General features: G+C 37.9%; 1 protein-coding gene and 1 non-coding gene across 5 annotated transcripts in view; both read left to right on the forward strand.

The window, feature by feature from the left end:
- The window catches only part of Mga (MAX dimerization protein MGA), a 62961-nt gene that overhangs the window by 29518 nt on the left and 7031 nt on the right, over nt 1-26412 (forward strand). The window contains exons 10-21 of one of the 4 annotated variants that reach the window (XM_041678821.1): nt 253-435; nt 989-1058; nt 2879-3396; nt 5976-6270; nt 7806-8423; nt 11882-12172; nt 12344-13821; nt 16716-16843; nt 18816-18867; nt 21736-21942; nt 24778-24889; nt 25161-25394. In XM_041678821.1, the coding sequence (XP_041534755.1) occupies nt 253-435; nt 989-1058; nt 2879-3396; nt 5976-6270; nt 7806-8423; nt 11882-12172; nt 12344-13821; nt 16716-16843; nt 18816-18867; nt 21736-21942; nt 24778-24889; nt 25161-25394 (4186 nt within the window). The remainder of the gene's footprint in view (nt 1-252; nt 436-988; nt 1059-2878; nt 3397-5975; nt 6271-7805; nt 8424-11881; nt 12173-12343; nt 13822-16715; nt 16844-18815; nt 18868-21735; nt 21943-24777; nt 24890-25160; nt 25395-26412) is intronic. The other 3 variants (XM_041678822.1, XM_041678823.1, XM_041678824.1) reach the window with 3 other exon arrangements.
- LOC121465900 lies at nt 14976-15077 on the forward strand. The gene has a single exon (XR_005976693.1). It is a non-coding gene; the product is annotated as a U6 spliceosomal RNA (small nuclear RNA).

Here is a 26412-nt window from a genome sequence, read left to right on the forward strand (position 1 = left end):
GCTGTAGGGAGAGAGGGACAGGTGGATTTCTTGAGTTTGAAAGACCTAGCTTGGGCCATAGAAGTAGTTCCAGCATAACAAGGGCTGCATAGAGGGACCCTGTTTTAAAAGGGAAGGAAGGAAGGAAGGAAGGCAGATCCCCAAAAATCAACTTCTGTAATGGAAACAAAGATTAAACTCTTCTTTTGGATTCTAGGATAAGTTTCTTTCCCCATCATTATAATGGTGTGTTTTGTTACTTGAAACTTACAGATACGAGAAGAGGACAAAGACCCAGTCTATTTGTACTTTGAAAGTATGATGACTTGTGCCCGAGTTCGAATATATGAACGAAAGAAAGAGGGACAGAGACAACCATCTCCTCCCCTGTCCCCATCTTTATTATTTCAGCAGCAGAGCCCATGTTATTCTAGTCCTGAGAGTCATATTACAAAGGTGAGTTGCTTGGTTCATAATAACCTTTACATTTCCAGTTGCCTATTGCTATTAGAATTTTTATTGTGATCATCATAATCTTTGTGTTTGTCTGTGAAGTGTAAATAAGCCTATGTCTCTTGCCTGTTTAATCTCTTAGTGTCTTGGTGTTATTTGCTAAAATCCTTTAGCAATTAAAATAAACACTTTTGATTTTAAATCAAAATACTTACCTATTTAGTGCGATTTGGTTTTCACATTGATGAGTTTTCTAAATGAAGCTTGTTCTGTTAAATATTCAGTATTCTTTCCTTAGAGTATATGATAACATATAATGTAAATTATTTCTTAAGTGACTCAATCATTAGTAAGAACTTTGAGAATGAGGCTACATTTTATTTCTCTTCTTTTCCTTCCTTCCTTCTTTCTTTTCTTTATGCCCAGGATTATATAATATGATAGTAATGTAACTGGGCAGATATGAAGTTGTAGATTTTTCTACTGATTTATGTCTTCTCTGTAGATAATAAATACATTTTTAATTAAAGTATTTCTGTATTTTTTTTTTCTTTAGGGACCTGATTCTGAACATACCTTAAAGCAACTCATTTGTGACTTGGAGGATGATTCTGATAAATCACAAGGTCAGAATAAAAACTAGATATTAACAATTGATACTAATACGTTGCGTTGGTGGTATAGTGGTGAGCATAGCTGCCTTCCAACAATTGATACTAATTATTGTGTAATTCTGAATTATTTAATGGCAGAAATTCTTTTTTTTTTTTTTTTTTTGATTTTTCGAGACAGGGTTTCTCCGTAGCTTTTGGTTCCTGTCCTGGAACTAGCTCTTGTAGACCAGGCTGGCCTCGAACTCACAGAGATCCGCCTGCCTCTGCCTCCCAAGTGCTGGGATTAAAGGCGTGCGCCACCACCGCCCGGCCTGGCAGAAATTCTTAAACCAGCAATCCAGAATATGTCACTGTGCTTTTTCTAACTTCTGCTAAAATAGAGATAACAAGCAGAACTCTTTCCCCATTGTTCTGCTTAATATCCCTAAAAAGTCTGCTTGTGTTGATTAGATATTTTATTATTTCAGCAGACTTGTAAGAATGTCAGTGAAAAATTTATTTCTCTTTTCAAACCTCAAGGATATAGGCATCATTCACTATTAAAATTTTCCTTAGGTCTTCCAACCACCACTGGGGATATGTAAAAGGGAGAATGGAAGAACAACTGTCTCTGATGTTCTAGAAATCTCTACTGCTAGAATTTCTTTGAAGAGATTGTATAAACAAATAGGGAGTTTAACTGTTTGATTTTGGTTATGCAACACCTATGCAGCAGCATTCTTCCTATAATGACATAGTATCATTAAATAAAATACTTTCATTCAACATTTAAGAAAGTAGAGGAAACTGCTTGGGTAGAGGAAACCTGCTTGAGACTATGTGCTCTCTGCGGATGATGGAACTGGAGCATGTATTCTTGACATAATTCTAGCACCTTGAGAAGTTCTACTGTAGAAATCTGGTACTTATGAAATCTCTATCTTGTCAACATGTCACCATGGTTAGGGATACATTGGGAAGCTGAGTCATTGGTATACAGTGTAGACATGGGGAAACCATATATTTAGAGATATTGCGGCATTTGCAGTAGAAACTAGTGGTAGAATGTTCCTTAAAAGGCTTTTTAAAAATTGCACTTGTTTATTTTATGTGTGTGAGAGGGTTGCTTGCCATGACACAAATCAGAGGACAACTTGCAGGAGGAGTAGGTTCTTTTCTTCCAGTTCCCCAGGGATTGAACTCAGGTCACCAGGCTTAGCCACAGGTGCCATCTCACCAGCCTCTTAGTTTTATTTTTAGAAACAAAAACACTACACTACATTTTACAATTAATGTTGATTCCTGCCTTCACATATTTCAAAGCAGGCTTACCAAGTATTTGTGTTTGGCCTATTTGGATATCAGTATAATAACCTCTATCAAGTCAACTTTACCTTTGTTATAGGTCACACTTTGCAAAGTAAAACTTTTATATTTTTGGCCTTCTAGAGCAGTGCCAAGGATATTTCCTTTTTATGGGTGAATGTAGTCTTTGGGATAGAAAAGACAACTGTCTATTTAGTTTTGCGAGATCTTTTTTTTTTTTTCTCCTTAAAAACTCCAGAATGTCAAATTTTCATACTAGTTTGTCCTTGAAAGTATTAGGAAATGGAAGAGTGGGAAACTTGAATTTCTTTCAAAGTTTATTAGTATGTCTTTAGTCCCAGCACTTGGGAGAGAGGCAGGTGGGTCTTCCTTGAGTTTGAGGCTAGTCTGGTGTATAGAGTGAATTCCAGGACAGCCAGGGCTGCTATACAGAAACCCTGCTTCTCCCCCCTCAATCTGTCAATATATTAAAGTTAAGTACAGAATGGCTGTGCTATAGAGGGTCTTTCTATTTATTTCTTAAATAGAAAAGAGCTGGAAATCCCCCTGCAATGAAGGAGAATCCTCTTCTACCTCTTATGTACATCAGAGGTCACCTGGTGGTCCTACCAAACTGATAGAGATCATCTCAGACTGCAATTGGGAAGAAGATCGTAACAAGATCTTAAGTATCTTATCTCAGCACATCAATAGCAACATGCCACAGTCACTTAAGGTGGGCAGCTTCATCATTGAGTTGGCTTCTCAGCGGAAATGTCGGGGCGAGAAGAGCCCTCCTGTTTATTCTTCTCGTGTGAAAATCTCTATGCCATCAAGTCAAGACCAAGATGATATGGCTGAGAAATCTGGATCAGAGACTCCTGATGGTCCATTGTCCCCTGGGAAAATGGATGATATCTCTTCTGTGCAGACAGATGCCCTGGATTCAGTGAGGGAGAGATTACATGGAGGCAAAGGTCTGCCTTTTTATGCAGGGCTTTCTCCTTCAGGGAAGCTTGTGGCCTATAAACGTAAACACAGTTCAACTACATCTGGGCTTATCCAGGTGAGAATTATCTTTAGTCTGGGTATAGTACCTTTTTATACTTAGGTAACATCTTGCTATATATATCCCCAAAGCCCTTTATTAACTTTAGATCATATTTCTTCAAATTTTCTGGGAAGTGGATAATAAAACATTATTTATTGTGATAAGTGTAGGTTAGATAAGGTGAACTGCTGTTATATAAACAGAAGTATGGACCCTCACATTATTGTATGGTTATCTTTTTATTTCATTCTAGAAAGTTTCTTTTCATAAGCTTGGGTTCTAGTGATCCTTTGATAATTAAGCATAATAGGCATTTAGTTTGAGTCTTAGAATATCTTATTGGCATAAAATTTCCAAAACAGAAATATATAGACTACTAGTAATAGTAGAGATAAGAAGTTGACTTTTAGATAGTATAAACCAGGCTAGTAGCACTCAAGAGGCAGAGGCGGGTGGGTCTCTGTGAGTTTGAGGCCATCCTGGCTTACAGAGTGCGTTCCAAGACAGCCAGGGCTACAACAGAGAAACCCTGTCTTGAAAAATCCAAACAAACAACAACAAAAAAACAAACCATTAAAGGTAGTATAAATTTGTAGTTAACAGGGAGGGGAGCTATTGTTTTTGTCATTTTACGATAGTATTGATTGAACCTACGCAGATTTGAACTCTACCACCAAGTTACATTAGTATCATAGGAAAAATTTAATTTAGTAAGATGTTATTCACACATATAGTTTTTTTTTTAATGAGCTGTAGTTTCTCCCCTTTTTATTTGGAATTTTTTGTGTAGAACTATTAGAGGATTAAAAAAAAATACTCCTTACTGTTTGTAAATTAGGAAGTTAGTTGGCTTGCAGAAAATTCTTTGGAGGGAGAAGTTCTGAATTACATGTGAGCCATACACCAGGCATGATAACACACACCTCTAATCCCAGCACTCGGGTGGCAGACGCATTGGGATCTCTGAGTTCAAGGCCAGCCAGGGCTACACAGAGAAACCATCTCACAAAAAAACCAAAGAAAAGAAAGTTATTCTATAACTGGATGATGAGTCAGTGTGTATTACAAGTTGAGCAGTCTTAATCCTCATTCCTGAAATTTGAAATTGTCCAAACTTTAAGTCTTTTTGGTCATCAGCAAATAGAAAATTCCACAACTGACTTCATGTGATGGGTTATAGCCAGAATGCAAGTACATTTCTATTATTGTAAAACTATCTATGATCCTTATGTATGTGTGAGATTTTCTGTATAGCTAAAAGCTAGTATGGCTTACTTTTAGATGGAAAAAAATCTCCCTTCTTGATATCAGATTTGAGGGATTGGGATTGCTGATCTTGCGGAGAATAATCGTAATTAAGTAGCAAAGAGTAATTTTGTCTTATGTAGTGGGTTGCTATAGATAGTTTCTTTACTATTTCCCTATTAATTTGAAGAGTAGATGACTTACTCCATTTACTTTTAAACGATGATGGAGACAGAAAAGGTTATGTTCTCTAGATGTTATCTAGTAGTATGAGCTAGAAAGCATAAGAAACATGAGAGGCTTCTGTATTTTCTCTAAATGCACACCTGGACATATGCATGCTCGATCTCTCTCTCTCTCTCTCTCTCTCTCTCTCACACACACACACACACACACACACAGTTTTTTTCTACCTTGTTGCCTAAAATGGGCAGTCATCGACTCACGCATCACAAGAAATATATACTTCTTTTGTTAGCTCTCTTTATTCTCACCACTTAATGACTACATCTAGAATTACATTTATACCAACATTTTGTTTTGAGCGTGTTCTGTATACATTATGAAGACAGTATCTCTAGAGTTACCCCTTTGAAAACCAAAAAAAATGGGGCTAGAAAATACAGTTTTGTTGTTGTAAACATTAGCTGTTCCTTTAGAGGACCCTTCTTCAATTCCCAGCATTTAGATGGTGGCTCACAATGGTCTGTAACTCCAGTCCCAGGGGATCTGACATCCTCTTCTGACTTCTGTGACACCAGGCATATACCTGGTACACAGACAAATATTGATATAAATAACATGAAAATAAATAAGATCTTAAGGGGAAAACAACAACTAAAATTGGGATGACTTAGTAGCTTAGGTTGTAGCATTGAGTGTCCTATAACTTCAAAAGTAGATTGTATTCTTTTAAGATGAAGGATACTTGAGAAGACCCTTGTCTTGAGGGCTTATTATGCCTCTCTGGTCTTAGAGAGATTCTGTGGTTCACAGTTATGCTTTTTGCTTATGATTCATTAATAACCACAATTGCTTATTAAACTAAAACAGATGAATTGTTGGACAGTTATGTCTTTTACATACCTATAATGTAAAAGCTCATTTAGTTTCTAAGATTCTCTATTTCCAAACTATAAATGAAGCTGAGCCTAGTTCAGGTATCAGATGATAACTATCTAATTAATTACTCGGATTATCCTGAATAGAAAAGCTTCACTTCTTTCCCTTTTTACATCTGAAACATAGACTTTAAAACACCTTATAAAAATGAAACCCCTGTCAAGGGAGAGGAGTTATTAGCAAGAGAATTTTATCTTTACAGAATTTCTCTTTGCCACTTGTTTCAGGTTAATGGTAAGAGTTACCCGCAGGCTAAGTTGCTATTGGGACAGATGGGGGCATTGCATCCAGCCAATAGGCTAGCTGCTTATATCACAGGCAGGTTGCGACCCTCAGTCCTGGACCTCTCAACCCTCAGTACTGTCATCTCCAAGGTAGCATCCAATGCCAAGGTGGCTGCATCCAGGAAACCACGCACCCTGTTGCCTTCAACATCCAATTCCAAAATGGCATCCTCTGGCCCAACAACAAATCGCTCTGGGAAGAATCCGAAGGCATTTGTTCCAGCAAAAAGGCCAATTGGTAAGTGGTTTGAAAAGGCCTGTAATTTAGTGTTGGCCAATAATTACAATATGAATATTTTAAAAGTAGAGAAATATAGAATTGGGCATTGTTATTAATGCCCTTGCTTAAATATTTTTTAAAATAATTCTAATGGTTTATGTTATTTGATAACTTGAACTCCACTTTTAAAGTTAAAGACTTTGAGACTTTATATTAATATAGAAAAGACTTAGGACTTTGCTTTTAAATATTTTCTTTCTTCTTCCTATGAGGGTTGATGTTTTGTAATACCAACCATATGCATAGTCCTTGTACTTGAAAAATCTAAGAAACTAGCAAGAGCTAGTGGAATGAGTATAGGCTAAAAATAAAGGGCTCTTATAAATCATAATTTTCAAAATAATGTAGTGTTCCTGTCTTGTATATGAAATCTTTGCCTAACATTTTAGTGCTATGGTTTGTACTAAATTAATTGCCTTCTTGAAAGATTTGTTTTAGTTGATAGCTCTGCAGTTGGTTTATGGAATTCCTCTTTTGTTGTTTCAGTTATCTTTAGTAATGTTAAGTAAAGTCTTTAAAAGTAAAGTCTTTATTTTTATTCTTCTAACAGGACGTTGAACTATCTGGCTGAAGGCTGGAGGATGGGGAGTTAATGCTTTAAAAAGAACCCACTTTTGCCTCTCTGTAGTACAGCTTTAATTAGAATTTAAAAGAATAATAAAAGATAATACTACTCTTATCTTTTGAGAAATGTGTTTATATTCTAGAACTATGTAGTGCTTAACTATCATAAAAGGACAGCCGTAGAGGTGAAGCTGCTGAAGGAGGAAATGGTAGAAACACATTTTAAATGGGGAAGTAAGGGTATGTGATGGGAATCTTGTCCTTTCTTTTTCCATATGTTTTAGGTCATAATGTTAGTGACTGCACTTTTTTAATTTGTGTATTTTGAGACTGGTTCTCTATGTAGCCCTTGCTGCCCTGGAAGTAACTATTGTAAACCAGGCTGGCCTTAAAGTCACAGAGATCCACCTGCCTCTGCTTCCCTAGTGCTGGGATTAAATGCATGTGCCACTGTACCCAGATCTCTCTCTAATGTCCTAAGAATTTAGATATATTTTGTAGCCTGAAAAAGTTTAGTCAGAACACTCAGTTTTATTTATTTTTTTATCAGAATTATAAAGCTTTGCTTTGGATTGAGGAAAGTGTTTGATTTTTGTGGGTAGAAATTGGCTCATGTAGGTGGATTAAGAAAGTGGCCCAATGGGCCCAACTAATATTGGTAAGCATAGTTGTTGAGCAGTGATGGAGCATACTTTTAATCCTAGCACTCAGGAGGCAGAGACAGGAGAATCTGAATTTGAGGCCAGCCTGGTCTACAGAGAGTCCCAGGCAGGCTTCAAAGCTACAGAGAAACCCTGCCTTGAGAAGCCAAAAAATTAAAAAGAAAAGGACCCAGTGGGTGCAACTAATATTGATAATCACAGCTATTTAGTAAGAGGGGGCACAGTAAGAGAAGTGAACATTTTTGACCTGGAAATTTTTATTTGCAGCGGCTCGGCCCTCTCCTGGCGGTGTGTTCACACAGTTTGTGATGAGCAAAGTTGGAGCCCTGCAGCAGAAGATACCTGGAGTTCGCACACCCCAACCCCTGACAGGGCCACAGAAGTTCAGTATCAGGCCTTCTCCAGTAATGGTTGTCACACCTGTGGTTTCTTCTGAGACAGTTCAGGTGTGCAGCACTGTGACTGCTGCTGTCACTACTTCTCAAATGCTTTTAGAAAATGTTCCTGCTGTGACATCTGTGACTGCTATTTCTGATGCGGGAGCTAAAGAAGCTACTTGTTCTGTTGCCTCTGTTCCTGGGGTTGTTGAGATCTCTGAAACAAACAACACTACCCCTGTAACATCTACCCAGTCTACAGCCACTGTGAACCTTATAAAAACTACTGGGATTACTACTAGCCCTGTGGCGTCAGTTGCATTTCCTAAATCATTGGCAGCATCTCCAACTATAACTCTTCCTGTTGCTTCCACTGCCTCCACCTCCATAGTCATGGTAACCACAGCTGCATCTTCCTCCATGGTGACCACACCAACTTCATCACTGAGTTCTGTACCTATTATACTCTCAGGAATTAATGGAAACCCACCAGTGAGCCAGAGACCAGGTATGGAGTAGTTGTTACAGTCTGCTTTATTTTTATCTCTGTCTGTCTGTCTGTCTGTCTGTCTACCTGTTGCTTTTTTTTTTACGCAGGGTTTCTCTGTGTAGCCCTGATTATCCTGGAATTTGCTCTGTAGTCCAGGCTGGCCTTGAAATCAGAGCTCAGGCTGCCTCTGCCTCCCAAGTGCTGGGATTAAGGGTGTGTGCCGCTTACAGACTGTTGTGAACCACCTTGTAGGTATGCAGAACTGAACTTGGGTCCTTTAGAAGAAAAGCCAGTGGTGCTCTTAACCACTGAGCCATCTCACCAGCCCCAAATTTAAGTTGGCTTAGGCTACATGAATTTAAAATGGTATACTTATCTACTGTAATTGTTTTTAAATAAATTTTTATTTGTATGTTTATTTTATGTATCCTTGTATGTCTGGACCATATGCATGAAGTGCCTACAGAAGAGGTTGTGGGGTCCTCTGAATGTAGGTCTTATGCAACAAGTGCTAAGCTGTCTCTCCAGCCCCTACAACTAGCTAAAAATATGTAAATAAATTCTTTTGAGTCCTCTCAAAGAATTAATGTAGGGAGGCTAGGGAAACGGCTTAGTGGGTTGCATTTGTTGTCCAACCTTGGCAATCTGAGTTCATTTGTTGGAACCCCATATAAAAGTGGAAAGAGAAAGCCAACTCCACAAAGTTATCCTCTGACCTTTGCATACATATGTGCATGCATACCATAAACACACACAAGTATTAATAGTACTAATGTGAGGAAAGAGTATAGGAGAAACAGCTCAGCAGCAATTCTATCTTACTGATATTTTTTCCTAGTTAAGTAAATGATAGTATAGAGGACATTAATGTTGCTGTTTATATCGATTATTTAAATTGTTTTTTAAGACTAATTATATGTATTGTGTTTTGCCTTCATGTATGTATGTGTGTGTGTGTTCATGTGTGTATGTATCTATGTGTACCACTTGTGTGCCTGATGCCTGAGAAGGTCAGAAGAGGCTTTGAATACTTTGGGACCAGAGTTATAGTTGATAATAAGTTATGTGAGTTCTAGGAATTGAACCCAGATCCTCTGCAAGAGTAGTCTGCTGAGCCAACTTTGCAGTCCTCTACCTATTTTTTTTTTAATACTTATTTATTTATTATGTATACAATATTCTGTCTGTGTGTGCCTGCAGGCCAGAAGAGGGCACCAGACCTCATTACAGATGGTTGTGAGCCACCATGTGGTTGCTGGGAATTGAACTCAGGACCTTTGGAAGAGCAGGCAATGCTCTTAACCTCTGAGCCATCTCTCCAGCCCCACCTCTACCTATTTTTTAAGCGGCAGTTCCTAAATAATTGACTCAGAGACTTAATATAGCTAGTTAAAAATGCTCAGCCAATGGCTCAGGCTTTTTACTAACTAGCTCTTACAACTTAACCCATTTCTATTTATCTATGTGCTGCTCCCAATCTTGTGGCTTTTACCTTTGTCCTATTTTGTATGTCTGACTCCTTTGTCTGTTTGGCGACTCCTTAGACTCCGCCCTTCCTCATCCCATCATTCTTTGTTTGGTTGCTCTGTCTATACTTCTTGCCTGGCTACTGGCCAATCAGCATTTTATTAAATCAATATAAGTGACAAATCTTTACAGCATATAAAAGGATTATTTCACAGCAAAACCAAAAATAAAAAATAAGACAAATTAGTACTTTAGTGCTAGATAAAGAAGTATATACCTGTAATTCCAGCCCTGTTTCACACAAAAAGGAGAGGTCAGCAATACATCATTTTCCTAGCATGTGTGTGACTCTAGGTTCAAATCTCAATACTGCAGGAAAAAAGATGTGTACTTTTTTTTTTATTTAATCAAAGGATTAAAACTGAAATGGAATTTTTCCATAAAATAATAATAATCTGTATTCACATACTACTTGAAATGTAAAATTAAGAAATTTCATTTTTATTAATAGAGCTAAATTGAATATATTCTCAGCTCTTAAAGGAAATCTCAGCTTAGACACTTTGTAACTGACTTTTTATTTGTTCTACCCCCACCTTTTCCCCCTATTTCTTTGGCACATTTAATTGAATAATCACATACTCAGAGGATAGTAAAGGTTTCTTTGAATGAAGTAGTAAATTAGGCTTTAAACTAATTACCTGAAAAGTTAATGTGTATGTTTCTTAGATCATATTAGATGCCCACTTCCCATAGGAGAAGGTCTTACTGTGTATCCCTGGCTGTTCTGGAACTTCTGTGTAGACAAGGCTGGCCTTGAGCTCCTGGAGGTTTGTCTGCTTCTACCTTCCAAATCCTGGAATTAAAGATGTATGTCACTATGCCCAAACAGGTGCATTTTTAAAAATTACTTTATTTGTATGGGTGTTTTGCCTGCGTGTGTCTATACACCACATGTGTGCAGTACCCATGGAGGTCAGAAGAGGATGTTGGTTTCCCCTGGGACTGGAGATACAGACAGTTGTGAGTTGTCATAAATGTGAACCTGGGTTCTATAGAAGAGCAGCCAGTGTTCTTAATATGAGCCATTTACATGCATGTTTTAAAAAGGTGTATGTGTACCTTTATGCTTGTGTCATTGGAGGCTAGGAGAGGCTTTTAATTCCCTGGAGTTGGAGTTACATGCAGTTTTAGAGCTTCCTAACATGGTTGCCAGGAACTGAACTGTCGTTTGCAAGAGTAGCATTCTCTGTTCCGTCTCTCTAGCTCTCAGGTCCATGTTTTTGTTCAAGTTGCATAGTGCTATTTTCACAGACAATAAAATAGCAAACTTGAGATTTTTTAGCAATAACAGATAAGTTTTGTTTGTACTTACTGTTAGCATTATACCCATTTCTTTATCCCAGAATCCTAAAATACTATATTTTCTCATGTTGTATTTCTGAATTGCTCTTCTAAACATTAAATCTCATTTGTTACTATTAATGGTTTGAATGAAATGTCTTGTTTTTGTTTTTTATTTTTTGAGGCAGGGTTTCTGTGTAGCCCTGGCTATCTTGGAACTCACTCTGTAGAGCAGACTGGATTTGAACTCATAGAGATCACCTGCCTCTGCTTCCCAAACGCTGAGATTAAAGGCATGTACCGTCACTGGCAATGTGATTTCTAAAATGATAATAATAATAAAGATCCAGGTATGGTGATGCACATCTTAAATTGGCTCTTAGGGCAGAGGCAGGCGTGTCCTTTTGAGCTTGAGGCCAGCCTGTTCTCCATAGCGAATTTCAGGATGGTCAGGATTACATAAAGAGACCCTGTGTCAAGATATAAAAACAAAACAAATTATATTCTTAACTATGAATAGTATACTACAGAGGGACAGTATTTCATTAACTTTATAATTCAGGTTAGACATTACTTGCAGTATTATTAGATCTAATCTCATATTTTTACCCATGTATTCTGAAAGATAAATTCTGATAGTAGCTTCTCATTTTTCTGTTTTTCAGAAAATACCCCTCAAATTCCAGTGACTACTCCACAGATCTCTCCTAATAATGTGAAACGTACTGGACCTCGATTGTTGTTGATTCCAGTGCAACAGGGTTCTCCTACTCTTAGACCAGTTCAAAACCCACAGCTTCCAGGACAGCGGATGGTCTTACAACCTGTTAGGAGCCCAAGTGGAATGAATCTATTCAGACACCCCAATGGGCAGATTGTTCAACTTTTACCTTTACATCAGATTCGAGGCTCTAATACCCAGCCCAGTTTACAGCCTGTGGTGTTTCGGAACCCAGGTATTAAGTTAGAGATCTTTCTGATGGGTTTTGTTTTTGAATCACTTGACCATGTGGTGCATTGGGTATACTAGACTTTTTCTTTCTCAGTCTCTTAAACTGGGAATCATACCATAAGAGACTCGATGAGATGAGCAGTGGTGATTTAAATTCTTTCTTTTTTCTTACCAGGATCTGTGGTGGGAATCCGACTACCAGCTCCTTCCAAATCTTCTGAGACCCCGTCATCTTCTACTTCATCCTCTGCCTTCTCTGTCATGAATCCTGTAATTCAGGCTGTTGGGTCTTCTCCGACAGTAAATGTCATTACTCAGGCACCTTCGTTGCTTTCCTCTGGATCTAATTTTGTCTCTCAGGCTGGTACACTGACCCTGAGGATTTCTCCTCCTGAACCTCAAAACTTAGCAAGTAAAACAGTCTCTGAAAGCAAAATAACACCGAGCACTGGAGGGCAGCATGTTGGAACTGCTAGTCTCGTTCCTTTGCAGTCAGGTAGCTTTGCCTTATTGCAGCTCCCAGGACAAAAGCCTGTTTCTAGCTCCATTCTTCAGCATGTTGCTTCCCTTCAGGTAAAAAAGGAATCTCATAATGCAGACCAGAAAGATGAAATAAACTCCATCAAAAGAGAGGAGGAAACTAAGAAAACTCTAACATCAAAAGAAGAAGTTGTAGACACTGAGACTGATATAATTAAGCAAAACTCAGGAATTAATGCCTCAGAAGATAACTTGAATGATTCATTTGATGATGGGGGTGATCTTTTGGATGAAGAAACCCTTATAGAAGACTCCAGAACTTATGAACACTCTTCTAGCACTGGGTCTCACACAGATGAAGACAAAGATGGTGATGAAGGATCTGGGAACAGGAGTCAGAACAATCCAAAGGAAAAACAGACTCTCCTGGAAGTTAGGAGCATTTCTGAAAAGGTCAATATGATGACAGTCCAGCATGCCGGAAAAGCACGGCCTCAAAGACGCGCTGGGGTGAAGATGGAACAGCAGCAAGGATCCGACAATCCAGAGGACCCAGATGAATTTCTATTCATCACTAAGGAAGAAAGTAAATTTGAATTATTAGGGACCCAAGTTAAGGAACAGCAATCTAACTCAAAGGCAGAGGCCAAGAAGGATTGTAAAGATTCTTTGGGAAAAGACAGTCTTAGAGAAAGATGGAGAAAACACTTGAAGGGCCCCTTAACTCAGAAGTACATTGGAATTTCACAAGAATCTAAGAAAGAGGCAAACATGCAGTTCTTTACAGAAACAAAGCCATGTCAAGAAAATTCTGACCGGGACATCTCTGATTTCCTTGGGAAAAGCGGAACTACTGAGAGTGATGTAATCTTAAAACCTGAGGGTAGTTCTTGGAGTAGCATTTCTAGTTCTGCAGCCTTCTCTATCATTCCTAGGAGAGCTACAAAAGGAAGAAGAGGGAGCAGACGTTTTCAGGGTCATTTCCTACTCCCAAGAGAACAGATAAAACCAAAGCAAGAGACAAAGGGTGGGAGAAGCAGTGCTGACTTCACTGTTTTGGATTTGGAAGAGGAGGATGAGGAAGATGAGAATGAGAAAACCGATGATTCTATTGATGAGATTGTGGATGTTGTTTCTGGCTACCAGAGTGAGGAGGTTGATGTAGAAAAGGTGGTGAGCCCATTTTTGTTGTGACTGAAACCTCATGGATTTAAATGATTAGAGATAGTAGCTTTTCTAGAGTATCACTAATACCTAATATATTAATTTGGTTGCCTAAGTTTAGACATTATTAAATGGCTAGTGTTTAAGGCAACACCGTGTCTTGCTTGTTGCTATTATAAAGGTGGCTTGATCCTTTGGAGTAGAGATGGTATAGAGTGCTTACCAAGGTAAATTTAAAAGACATCTTGTATCTTTTAAGTCCCTGTAGTTTCTGTCACATTGTTTGTGATGTGGTTGACACTTATCTGATAACAGATAAAATAAGAAACAATGAATGGGGGCATCTTAGAAATGGAAGAGAAGGAGTTTAGAGGGAAATTTTTTTTCTAGGAGAAAAACGTCAAAGTACCTAGTACTTCAATATAATCTTGTCCAAAAATTGCTTTGTTAAGTATGTTATAGCTATAATTTATATAGTCTAGACTTTGATCATTGTCCTTTACAATGTGACTTTTATTATAGTTTTATGTTTTAATTCAAGTTCTTTTCATTTTTTGAAAGGTTTTCTATTTAGGAGTCTCTTAACTGAATTAAGTAACTGAGGGTCTGGCATGATAGAGAGCAAGACATTATGTTTTTTCCTATAAAAGGGCCAGATGGTAAATATTTTACGCTTTACAGATTAAATGACTCCATTGCTGTGGTAGTATGGAAGCAACCACAGACATGAGAGTGAATGAATGTGGCTGTATTCCAGTAAAACTACAAAATATGCTGTGGGCTCTGGTTTCCTGACCACTATCATAGACAGCTGCTTCAGGAAGCCCGGAAACTTAATGGTCAACTCTCTTCAGGATCAGATGATCGGAACCTTTGCACCAGTTATATTTCAGATTCTGTCTTGAGATATATTTAGTTCCTGTATCTACTGGTATTTCCTTGTTAATACCTAATTGCTTTATCAATTGCAACAAAAAGGTAGTGTTTTTAAACTAAGATAGCTGAGTGTGGTGGCACACTCTTGTGATCCCATATCTCTTGAGTCAGAGACAGTAGGGTCTCTTGAATTTGAGGCTGACTTGGTCAACCTTGAGTCCCTGTCTCAGAAACAGTCCCCTCAAAACAAACAAAACCAAAACAACCCTCTAAAACATTTTAATCTCGTGCTTGCTTCGGCAGCACATATACTAAAATTGGAACGATACAGAGAAGATTAGCATGGCCCCTAAAAAAAACAAAAAAACAAAAAAACATTTTAATCTTGTGTTATATCTGTACTTCAATAATTTGACTTATATAGCTCTAAAATTGGATAATTTATATATGTATTTGCCTTATACTTTTTCTGTAGGCTAATCTTTTTTTAGGGATGTAAATCCAAGAATATGGAATTTGTAAGGTTCTATTACAAATCTACTGTATTTTTACAGTCTCCTTTTTTGGTTAGTCTAAGTAATTGCATCAATAAACAAAAACAAAACAGTCCAACTTTAAAATTAGCGAGGACTGTAGCTATCAGTGGAACTAACTTTGAAGAACCTGTAGAATGCCTTCATCTTACAGGGGCTCTTGCTTGGATATACTAATAATCTTACAAAAATTTTACACTGATTCCTAAAAGAAAGCATGTGAATGATCTCTAAAGAGTCTAAATTCTGTATCATTTATATGCATGTACCATGTCAAAATTTTCTTGACACTTACTACTAGACTTCTGTTTGAATGGTATGAGGAAATAACTACTTTGTCTTCTGTTGAGATTATTAGATACTATTTACAAAGCCTGCAGTTAAAATCTGAAGTAGATGGATGTGGGGTGCAGGCCTATAATCATATATGTGAGGAGGTAGAGGCAGGAGGATTGCTGATTTGAGGCTATCCTCAACTACATGTGTCATAAATCTATGAAATAGGCACACACCCTTCAGTTCAAGTGTTATAAATCAAACCTACATTAGTAACTTTAGATTCTGTTCATTTTTGTTCCGTAGGAGTAATTATAATATACATTGTCTAAATTTAACATATATTGCTTAAATTATGCTTACATTGAAGTGGGCACCATAATGATAGCTTGTATTTAGTGTCTATTAGCCTTATGGAGCCTTTAATTTGGCGATGATTTTTCCAAAATTATAAATGTGTAAGAGTTTTAATAAGGTGATTGGGATACCTCATTTTGAATTATGCCTCTGAAGTGCACTGCAAATATATATAAAGATAATACGTTTTTAGTTTCTGATGTAGTAATTACTGCTTTTAAAGATGGACTTGAAAATATCTGTCTGTCTCACATCATGCATATAAGTTTATAAAAGAATTGGATGAGTTTCTGGGACAGGTGCTCAGTTTTACTCAGTTGCCTCTGTTCTAGTATTATAGGGAACTACACTTGGGATTACTTTTGAAAACTGAAGTTCTTTAAAAGCTCTTACTCTATGGAGTTGTATCCCATTTCCATGTCTGTCTTATATTAATGTGTGTAGATTTATGGGCATTTGATCAGATATTAGTTGTAAAGCACCCCTTAAAACAGGCTTTTATGGGTTTGGAGGAATGAGGGGTTCAGCATATTTGATCTTAAGATTTTATTCAAAGCCTTAATGCATCACACGTGAATGCTATCCTCTAGAAATAATATCAAAACATCAAATATAGCCTTCTAGAGACTCTCCAGCCTAAGGTTAATGATAGCCGTTTAATATACACCTATTACTTAATATGGTTGTTGATGTTAACTCTAATTGTGTTAACTTTCTTACATAATCTCTTTGTGTGGTTATAAGTTCAGGTTAGGTAATTCTTTCTTTGGAACTAGTTGGTTTATTAAGGGAGCTTGCATTTGAAAATTTGAGGTATGTGTCTCCCAATACATTATTTACTGTTCTAATAATATATTTCAGAATAACTATGTAGACTATATTGAGGATGATGAGCAGGTGGATGTTGAGACTATAGAAGAGCTCTCAGAAGAAATTAACACTGCCTACAAAAAGACCACAACAACTCACACATACTCCTTCAAACAGCAGTAAGTAATACTTAAAACCTTTGGGTTATTTGGAACCCGAGATGAAACCAAATACTTTATTTAAAAGCCCTGGGGAAAGACCCACTTCCATTATTTTCTTAGGGTTTATTGGTTTGTATTCTGATTTTTCTTTCCTCCTGGATAGTTTAGATGAGCCATTGAAATAAGGAAGTAATTTACTTGCTTTGGCCTTTGCTAGCAGGTAGCATGTAAATATGAGTAACATGCTTTAGAGACTGGTACACTTGTGTTTAAATACTAGTTTTTATGGTAGTCCTTGGGAGATAGAGGTTGAGGCAGGCAATCTCTTGAATTTGAGGCTAGACTGGTCTATATAGTTAGTTCTAGACCAACCAGAGCTATACAGTGAGATCCTTTTTAAAATAATAAGTAAAAAAAGGAAATACTGGTTTTGAAAGTTTATAGGTATTTAACCTTGGACAAGGTTATAATTTCTTTGAACCAATATGCCCTCTGTTTAGAGTATAAGATGAAATAGCATACACATTTTCCATAATTTCTAATATGAGTTGATTACTCAACAAGTTAGTTGTTCTATATTTTAGTAATAAAGCATTAAAATTACAAATTTAGTTATTGTACTAGATGAATAAATGAGATACAGGTATGAAATTCTACTTATGTCACTGATAAAAGACTCAGGAGTGTGCTGTGGTATGATATCTCACTATGTTGGAAGCTCTGTAGGGATTGGGGATTGGCATGAAAACAGACAGGAAGGAAAATCCAGTTTCTTTATCTTGTTTCCTAAGACAGTCTCCAAGTGACTATCTTTACTCCAGAGCTGTTTTACAGGTTCCTTCAGTTACCTATTGCCTAAGGTGAACGTGTTTAAATCCCTTAAAACTTAATTATATTTACTAAATTCAGTAGTGTTTCAGACAGCTAATTGGAAAGTTCTGCATTTTAAACCCAAGTTACTATACAGCAACAAAGAAAAATGTAATCTTAAAAATAACTTTTTTAAACTAACCATTTTCAACAGTGACAGCAATAAAAACTTTCTGGGAATATAGTTTCATAGGCTATAAATGTGTAAAAAGAAATCACTGACAATTTATATACTATTCTCTTTTTTTAATTTAAAGATTTATTTATTTATTTATTATGTATACAATGTTCTGCCTGCGTGTATGTCTGCATGTTAGACAAAAGAAGGCACCAGATCTCATTACAGATGGTTGTGAGCCACCATGTGGTTGCTGGGAATTGAACTCAGGGCCTGTGGGAGAGCAGCCAGTGCTCTTAACCGCTGAGCCATCTCTAGCTCCACATATACTATTTTTTCACTGTGGTTCATAAAATGGATTTTGATGTGCCTTACAATTCTTATATTTAAAAATGGTTTTGGGCTGCCTTGGTGGCTCATACCTGTACTGGAAAGGTTAAGGTGAGAGGATCATTGCTAATTCCAGGCCAGCCAGGACTACATGGTGATACTTCTGAAATGATTGCAACCATGTATATATTTCCGTAATATAGCTGTCAAGCTGTGTAAAGCTTGAAGAAAATTATATTGAGACAATGAAGAATTCAGTAAATACATATGCCGTGTTATTAGATTGGGATAATAAAGAGCCAAGAATAACTGACTACTATGCAAAGATCAAAAACTATAAAAGAACAGAAATTAAATTTAAAGACAGAAACAGATCTCTTTGAGTTTAAGGCCAGCTTGATCCACACATACCAAGTTCAGAACATTCAGGACTTCATGATGAGACCCTGCCAATAAATAAACAGTGGATGAAAAACAGTCATTTGTAATCTTAGTAACTATTTGGATAGTAGGGAGAAAATGTAATATTGAATAAATTGTGGCTATCTAGTATACCTTGGAGAAAAATGGTTGTAATTTAGGAACTTTGGCATGGTATAGTTTCATAAAGATGTGAAATAGATTTATGTTAATGGATTTCAGTGAAACATTAAAACTCCTTTCTTTATCTAGGTGTCATAGCCATATCTCTACAGATGAAAAAGCTTCTGAAAAGAGTCGAAAGGTATTTAGAATGTATTTAATAGAATTGTTTAATAAAATTGGTAACATTTGTTTTATGATTAAAACATAAGATCTGTTAGTTTATTTTTTAAGGACTTTTAATTTATTAAAAGTAACTTGGCCCTTCTACAAAATTATGCTACCTGCTCTTTTCCTTTCTTAATTCTACTCCTCTCAGAAGATAGAATAAATTTGGAGGAGTTAAATGAATATAGTTTATGAAAATAGATCTGTTTATTTGAAAAAATACATATTAAGTAAAATAATAGATTTAAAAATTAAGACATTTTGCCGGGCGGTGGTGGCGCACACCTTTAATCCCAGCACGCGGGAGGCAGAGGCTGGCGGATCTCTGTGAGTTCAAGGCCAGCCTGGTCTAGAGCTAGTTCCAGGACAGGAACCAAAAGCTACGGAGAAACCCTGTCTCAAAATCAAAAAAAATAAATTAAGACATTTTTAATCCAAGATTAAAATATGGAAGATTTACTATCAATCCCTACCCCACTCCTCCCGGAGACAGGGCTTCTCTGTGTGTCTCTAGCTGTCTGGAAACTTTCTTAGACCCAGCTGGTCTTGAACTCAAAGGGGTCCTTCTTCCTCTCTCTCCCCGAGTGCTAGGGTTAAAGGAATGCTACCACGCCTGGCTTGAAAACAATTTTTAAAACATGTTCAAAAGGAAGAATAGCAAGAAAGATACAGATATTAATAGCATTTTGAAAGCAAAGGGACAAGATGTGTTATGCATGTTGCTCAAAATGAATAGAAAAACTAGAGTTAGAAACTGTATTTAGAGAGTGCTGAGATACACAAGAGTAATGTGAACAAAATCCTTTTATGCATAGGAAAAAGTCAAAAATCATTGGCAACAGCAAAAATAAGCTTATATTATTACTTAAGAATCAAAAGAAGCCACACATAAACATGTGACACATTGTCATTCCTGAGGATCCTGCTAGAGGTGAAAGGCGTATATCCAATATACTTGGCATGTATTTACAACTTTATATATTGTCGGTAATTTCTTTCTAAAAATACATTTTAGGACTGATGAGTTGGCTCAGCAGTTAATAGCATGTACTGTTTCCAGAGGACCTAAGTTGGGGTTCTAGCACCCATGTCAGGCTTGGAACCACTTGTAACTCCAACTCAGTGGGGATCTGATGATTCTGGCCCCTGCTGGCACCTGTACTCAAGCCCATGCAAAGCCCATAATTTAAAAAAAATAAATCTCAAAAAAATAATTTAAGCCAGGCAGTAGTGGTGCACGCCTTAAATCCTGGCAGAGGCAGGCAGTTTTCTGACTTCAAGGTCAGTCTGGTCTGTAGATCGAGTTCCAGGACAACTAGAGCTACCCAGAGAAGCCCTGTCTCGAAAAATAACAAATGAATAAATGAATGAGGAAATTTAAAATTGAAATAGAATAAATAAAACAAATGAGACCTTAGTGTATGCTGAGAATCAAGAAAGACCTCCCTGAAAAAATGTGTGGTGGTAACATTGATTGGGAGGAACCAGGGATAAAGAATCCATGCCACTCAAAAGCCTGAGCAATTTAGGCAAGAAAGTGTGGCATTGGGTAATGTGTTTGAAGAATTTCTCACAGTTAGAAATAACCAAAGGAGCTGGTGAGATGGCTCAGCCCCAAGCCCAACGATCTGAGTTTAGCCCTAGGATCGATGAGTTGGAAGGAGAGAACTGATTCGCGAAAGCTGTCTTCTGATCTCCGCATATGCAGTATGTCATCTGCTTGCCATTAGCACTACAATTAAGTATAAATATTTTTCTTTTTTTAAGAAAGGGCTGGATAGAAAGTTTATTTAGTAGAGAGTAGAAACAGTTATGTGGTGGTACACACCTTTAATCTCAGCATTCAGGAGGCAGAGGCAGGCAGATCTCTGAATTCGTGGCAGCCTAGTCTACAGAGTTGAGTTCCAGGACAGCCAGGGCTACACAGAGGAACCCCGCCTCAAAAAACAAAACAAGATAATGGCAATTGTTCTTTCCCCAAATTGTGAAAGCTCTTTTTGTGTATGTGCAATACTTGCCCGATATGGAGGCCAAAGGTAGATATCAAGTGTCTCTTCAATGTCCTCCACCTTTCTTTTGAGATAAAGTCTCTCATAAAAACTGGAATTCACTCTTGGAGCTAGGCTAGCTGACTGACTGTAAGCCCCAAATCTACCTGTCTCCACTTGTCCAATGCTAGGTGGGCCAATAGAGGCACACACTCAACTGCCTAGCTTTTCTGTGGATGCTGGAGATGTCAACTCAGGTCCTCATGCTTGCACAGCAAGCACCCTACCCTACCCATTGAGCCATTTCTATAGTCGTCCTAAAATATTTTATTTCTCTGGTGGTGGCGCACGCCTTTTATCCCAGCACTTGGGAGACAGAGGCAGGCATCTCTGTGAGTTTGAAATACCCTGGTCTACAAAGTGAATTCCACAACAGTCAGGGTTATTACAATAGAGGAACTCTGTCTTAGGAAATATATATATTTACACACATACACACACATAGGATTGTGATATTTTTTGTTATGTTCTGAAAACTAATTTTAATGATGATAAATTATATAAATAAGCTTTTCCCGGTCTTTCCTTCCTAACTCCCAGTGCTTCCTCCTCATTTGAGAATCACCAAAACTTGAACTGGGAAGCAATATGATTATGTTAATATATATTAGAATTCATACTGTTGGTGTTGTTAAAGAGATTTGGAGGAATGATAGGTTGGTAAAATGAACAACTGAGAGGACATTATAACAATTCAGACAGAAAGTATATCTGAAATAGAAGTGTATCATTTGGGATGGAGGAAGAGGGCAAGTATATGTGAAAGATGCTGAAGAAACAATGTTTTTGGACAGGTTCCTTTAATTTCTCCAAAATTGAAAGATGATTGCTGGATTGATAAACCCCAGAAAGAAACAGAAGCCTTTGCATATTACCGTCGGACACATACTGCCAATGAGCGACGGCGGCGTGGTGAAATGAGGGATCTCTTTGAAAAATTGAAGATTACATTGGGATTACTTCATTCTTCCAAAGTTTCCAAAAGTCTCATTCTTACTCGGGTAAGCATTCTGTAAATAACACATGTAAATGCACACTCAACTAAGAGAGTCATATGGATATTATGATAAAGGAAATCCATTGTCACCTGAGGGGGATAGAAACGAGTCACTTGTACTTAAGAATTTAGTGAAGCTAGTGGCTGGTCCTGGTGGCTCATATCTAGTATGCCAGCATTGGAGAAGCTGAACAATAAGGTTGCCTTAAGGTTGCCTTCAGTGTAAGGTCATCCTGAGCTACAGAATGATGCTGTGTCAAAAGCAGGGCCAGTAAATTAGCAGTAAGTACTTCAGGGGGGAAAATGTTTATGTTAAATGAGAATAACTTTACATTGAATGTTAAGTTCTTTTGTGTCTGAAGGCAGGAGAGAAGGGAAGATTTGTGTGTGTGTGGTGTGTAAGCACACGAGTCTATGGATACATGTTCCCATGAGTATGTATACAGAGATGAGAGCAAGCTGTTGGGTGTTTGCCTTTATCACTTTCTTTTTCATTACTTTAAGATAGGGTCTCTCCATACATCTGGAAGCTTGCCTTTGTGGCTAGCCCTGGTGGCCATTGAGCTTTTGGGATCTGCCTGTCTCCTCATCTCGATGTTAAGAGTTACAGGTTTGTGTAGCCATGCTTAGTTTTTTACATGAATGCTCTGGATTCAAGCTTAGGCCCTCATGCTTGTAAGTACTATTATTGTTACCCATCTTCCTAACCACAAATGTTTTAAGTTTTTTAAGTCAGAATCTGAGCACTGGGAGAATAGTTCAGTTGACAGAGTGCTCACCTTGCAAGCATGAAGACCTGAGTTCTAGAACTCCAGAAGCTACATTTAAAAATAATGCTGGGTGGAGCTAGAAAGATGACCCAGAGGTTAAAGGCACTTGCTGCTCTACTCAAGGACCCCAGTTCAGTTCTCAGCATTGTTATTGGGCATCTCTCAACCACTTGTAACTCAAAGGGGATCCAACACTCTTGTCTTCTGACAGCACACCCACACATGTGATAGACACACACGTGGACAAATAAATGGAAAAAAAACTGCAGAAAAACTAGATGTGGTGGCACATGTTTTTAATGTCAGCTTTGGGTGGGTAGAAATAGACAGATTCCAGGCTCACTGGCCAGTCGGCTTAGCCTACTTGGTGAACTCCAGCCTGTAAGGGACCATGTCAAAAAAATATATAGAAAGCACTATCAAGTCAGAAATTCTTAAGTCTGTGTGCGAGTGTCTTTATATTATTGCCCATATCATTTAGAACAGTTTATCATAGTGTAAAATGCATAGCAGAAGAGTATTAGTACACACCATTTTTGGGTAGAAATTGAACACAGGGTTTCATGCATGTGAGGCAATTCCTTTACCAACTAACTACAGCCATAATTCTTAACATATTTCTTAATAGTTAACAGTCATTTAAAAAGAAAATGAAATGGTCAAGTTAGCAGAAGTTTTAGCTCTGAACATAAATCATTTAAATTAATACCGTTTCATGACTTTTAATAAGTAGAAGCTGGGGAAGTATATATCTAACATTCATATTCCTCTCTTGAAATGAAACAGATTGTATAAACATTATTTTAAAATTTGGTTAAAATCTAAGCACAAAATGAATGTTTGTTTGTTTTTGAAGTTTTATAATTATATTTATGTACAGAAAACTCAGCAGTACATTTAACCCAGTTTAGTGGCGAGTTCTTTGGCCTTTGCCTTTTCCAGCTTGGCAATTCGAGCCACAGATTTAGGACCCAGGACGTTGGAGGCGGATCTCATCATATCTGTCGTTGTACTTGGTCCTAATAGCTTCCACCAGCTTGGCCAGAGCACCCTTGTCTTCCGAGTTAACCTGTGTGAAGGCAACAGTGGTGCACGTCTTCCTATGGACCAGCCACCCCAGCCTGGCCTTTCCCTTGATGATGCAGTAGGGGACCCCCATCTTCCAACACAGGGCAGGCAGGAAGACCATCAGCTCAATGGGATTTACGTCGTGGGCAATCACCACCAGCTGAGCCTTCTTGTTCTCTACCAAAGTGGTGACTGTATTGACGCCCGCTAGAAGGACAGGTGGTCTCTTAGTTGGGACATCCCCTTTGCCGGTAGCTTTCTTCTCAGCACGGGCCAGCAGCCCCTGCTTCTCCTGCTTGGTCTCTGGCCTGTACTTGTGGGCAAGTTTAAGCAACTGGGTAGTTGTTTGCCGGTCCAGGGCTTGGGTGAACTGGTTAATGGCAGGAGGAACTTTGAGCCGCTTATAGAGGATGGCCCTCTGCCGCTGCAGCCTAATGTACCGGGGCCATTTGACGAAGCGCGTGAGATCTCTCTTGGGCTGGATGTCCTGCCCAATGCCGAAGTTCTTAGGCCTCTTCTCAAACAAAGGATTTATCACCTTCTTTGCCTCCTGCTTCTTCACGACGGCGGGGCCGGGGCCATCTTCTTCCCCTTGGCCTTCTTTCCCTTGGGCATCTTGCCGGGCTGGAGGAGAGAGCACAAAATGAATTTTTATATCTCCTTGCAGTAGTTGAAGGCCTATTTACCACTCAATGATGATCTTAGAAATAATCATTATCTACATTCCCTAAAAATATAAGCTAGAAAACAATTTAACAAATAGTGTTGGGTTGGTGATAGAGCCTGGGTGTAGAACCTTGGCCTAGTATGTACTGAACCCTAAGTTTCTATTTCCAGTACCACAGTCAGTGACTTGGTCCATTAACCAGTTTCTGAAACATCAGTAGTTATTCATAATTGTCTCTAATATACTAGCTTAAAATACTTCGATTAAATAAATTATGTAGGCTTTCTGTACTTTTAGGAGTTAGTGCTCCATTGACATACTGTTTCTATTTTAGGCATTCAGTGAAATTCAAGGGTTAACAGACCAGGCAGATAAATTGATAGGACAGAAAAATCTGCTGAGTCGAAAACGAAGTATTTTAATACGGAAGGTATCATCTCTTTCAGGTAAGTTTTGTAAATGTGGGAAAGAGCATAATAAACAGCTTTAGCAAGGAGAAATGCTCACTGGTTCTTTCAGAGTCTGTTTAGTTTAAGGATTGGCATCCTGGGTGTGCAGCACAGTTACCTTTGAGTGGGTTATATCTTCTAAATTGTATTCGCTCTTGCCTTCTGTAGTTTTGGGGAATATAGTTAAATCAATTAGATTTCAGCTAATTATTTCTCATTATTATGTGGGGTCATACAGAGAGTGATATTTTTCCTTATCAATCTGTAGGTAAGACAGAAGAAGTGGTCCTGAAGAAGCTAGAGTATATTTATGCAAAACAACAAGCACTAGAGGCACAAAAAAGAAAGAAGAAGATGGGATCGGATGAGTTTGGTGTGTCTGCTAGAATCAGCAAACAGCTGGAGGGATCTTCTACATCATCTGTAGATCTTGGACAGATGTTCATAAATAACAGGAGGGGGAAACCTTTGATTCTTTCCAGAAAAAGAGATCAGGCTACAGGTAAGAGGGATGGATATCTTTGTTTTCCTCAATGTAGATATACATCAATTTATTTTATTGGACTGAATGTCTTCTCTTGCCTATAGTCCTAATTAATTGAATTGGGATGAGTTTTAAGAAAAAGAACTATAGCTGGGTGGTAGTGGCACACACCTTTAATCCCAGCATTCAGGCAGATATCTGTGAGTTCAAGGCCAGCCTAGTCTACAGAATGAGTGCCAGGGCTATATGGAAAAAATCCTGTCTTGATAACAAGCAAAAAACAAACAAAAGCCAAAAGTATAAAGAAAAAAACAACTCTTAAGTTGTAAATTTCAATTTTTTTTTACATATAATAACTCTAAGACATTAGTATTCTAATGTATGAGTTCCAGTTCTGATAGCAGTGTCTACAGTACATGTTTCTAGTAAATACATAGCTGTTTGTGTATGTGAACACTTGATTTTCTTGAATTTACTATGGGTTAAATAAATTGGAACTTTTAAAAACTTTTTTTTGTTTGTTTAAGTTAAGTTGGACATGGTAGTATGTACCTATAGTCTCCTCTACCTGGGAAGCTAACACAGGCAGGTTGTTTAAGGCTCAGAATTGATGTCAGCCTAGGTAAAAAGTGACACTATTTTTTTTTTAAGGAATAATTTAATTTCTTTGAACTAGTCCATTTTTTATCGTCTCTCTTAAAGAGCAAAGGAAACTGACTTTAATTTCTTTCTTACCTTGATTTTGGAAGTGGTTCACTGTTATTTGCTGGTGTCTTAGAGGGGGAGTGTTCTCGTTTACTCTTAAGATAGCTTGATATATGGACCAGAAAAATCTGACTTCTAGCCAGCCGGTGGTGGCGCACACCTTTAATCCCAGCACTCAGGAGGCAGAGGCAGGCAGATCTCTGTGAGTTCGAGGCCAGCCTAGTCTACAAAAGCTAGTTCCAGGACAGGCTCCAAAGCTATAGAGAAACCCTGTCTCCAAAAACAAAAACAAACAAACAAAAAAATTCTGATGTCTATTGATCCAGGTGGG

Source organism: Microtus oregoni, unplaced genomic scaffold, assembly GCF_018167655.1.
Source record: "Microtus oregoni isolate MIOR12 unplaced genomic scaffold, Mior012 000031F_ref0000149, whole genome shotgun sequence".
Taxonomy (NCBI): Eukaryota; Metazoa; Chordata; class Mammalia; order Rodentia; family Cricetidae; genus Microtus; species Microtus oregoni.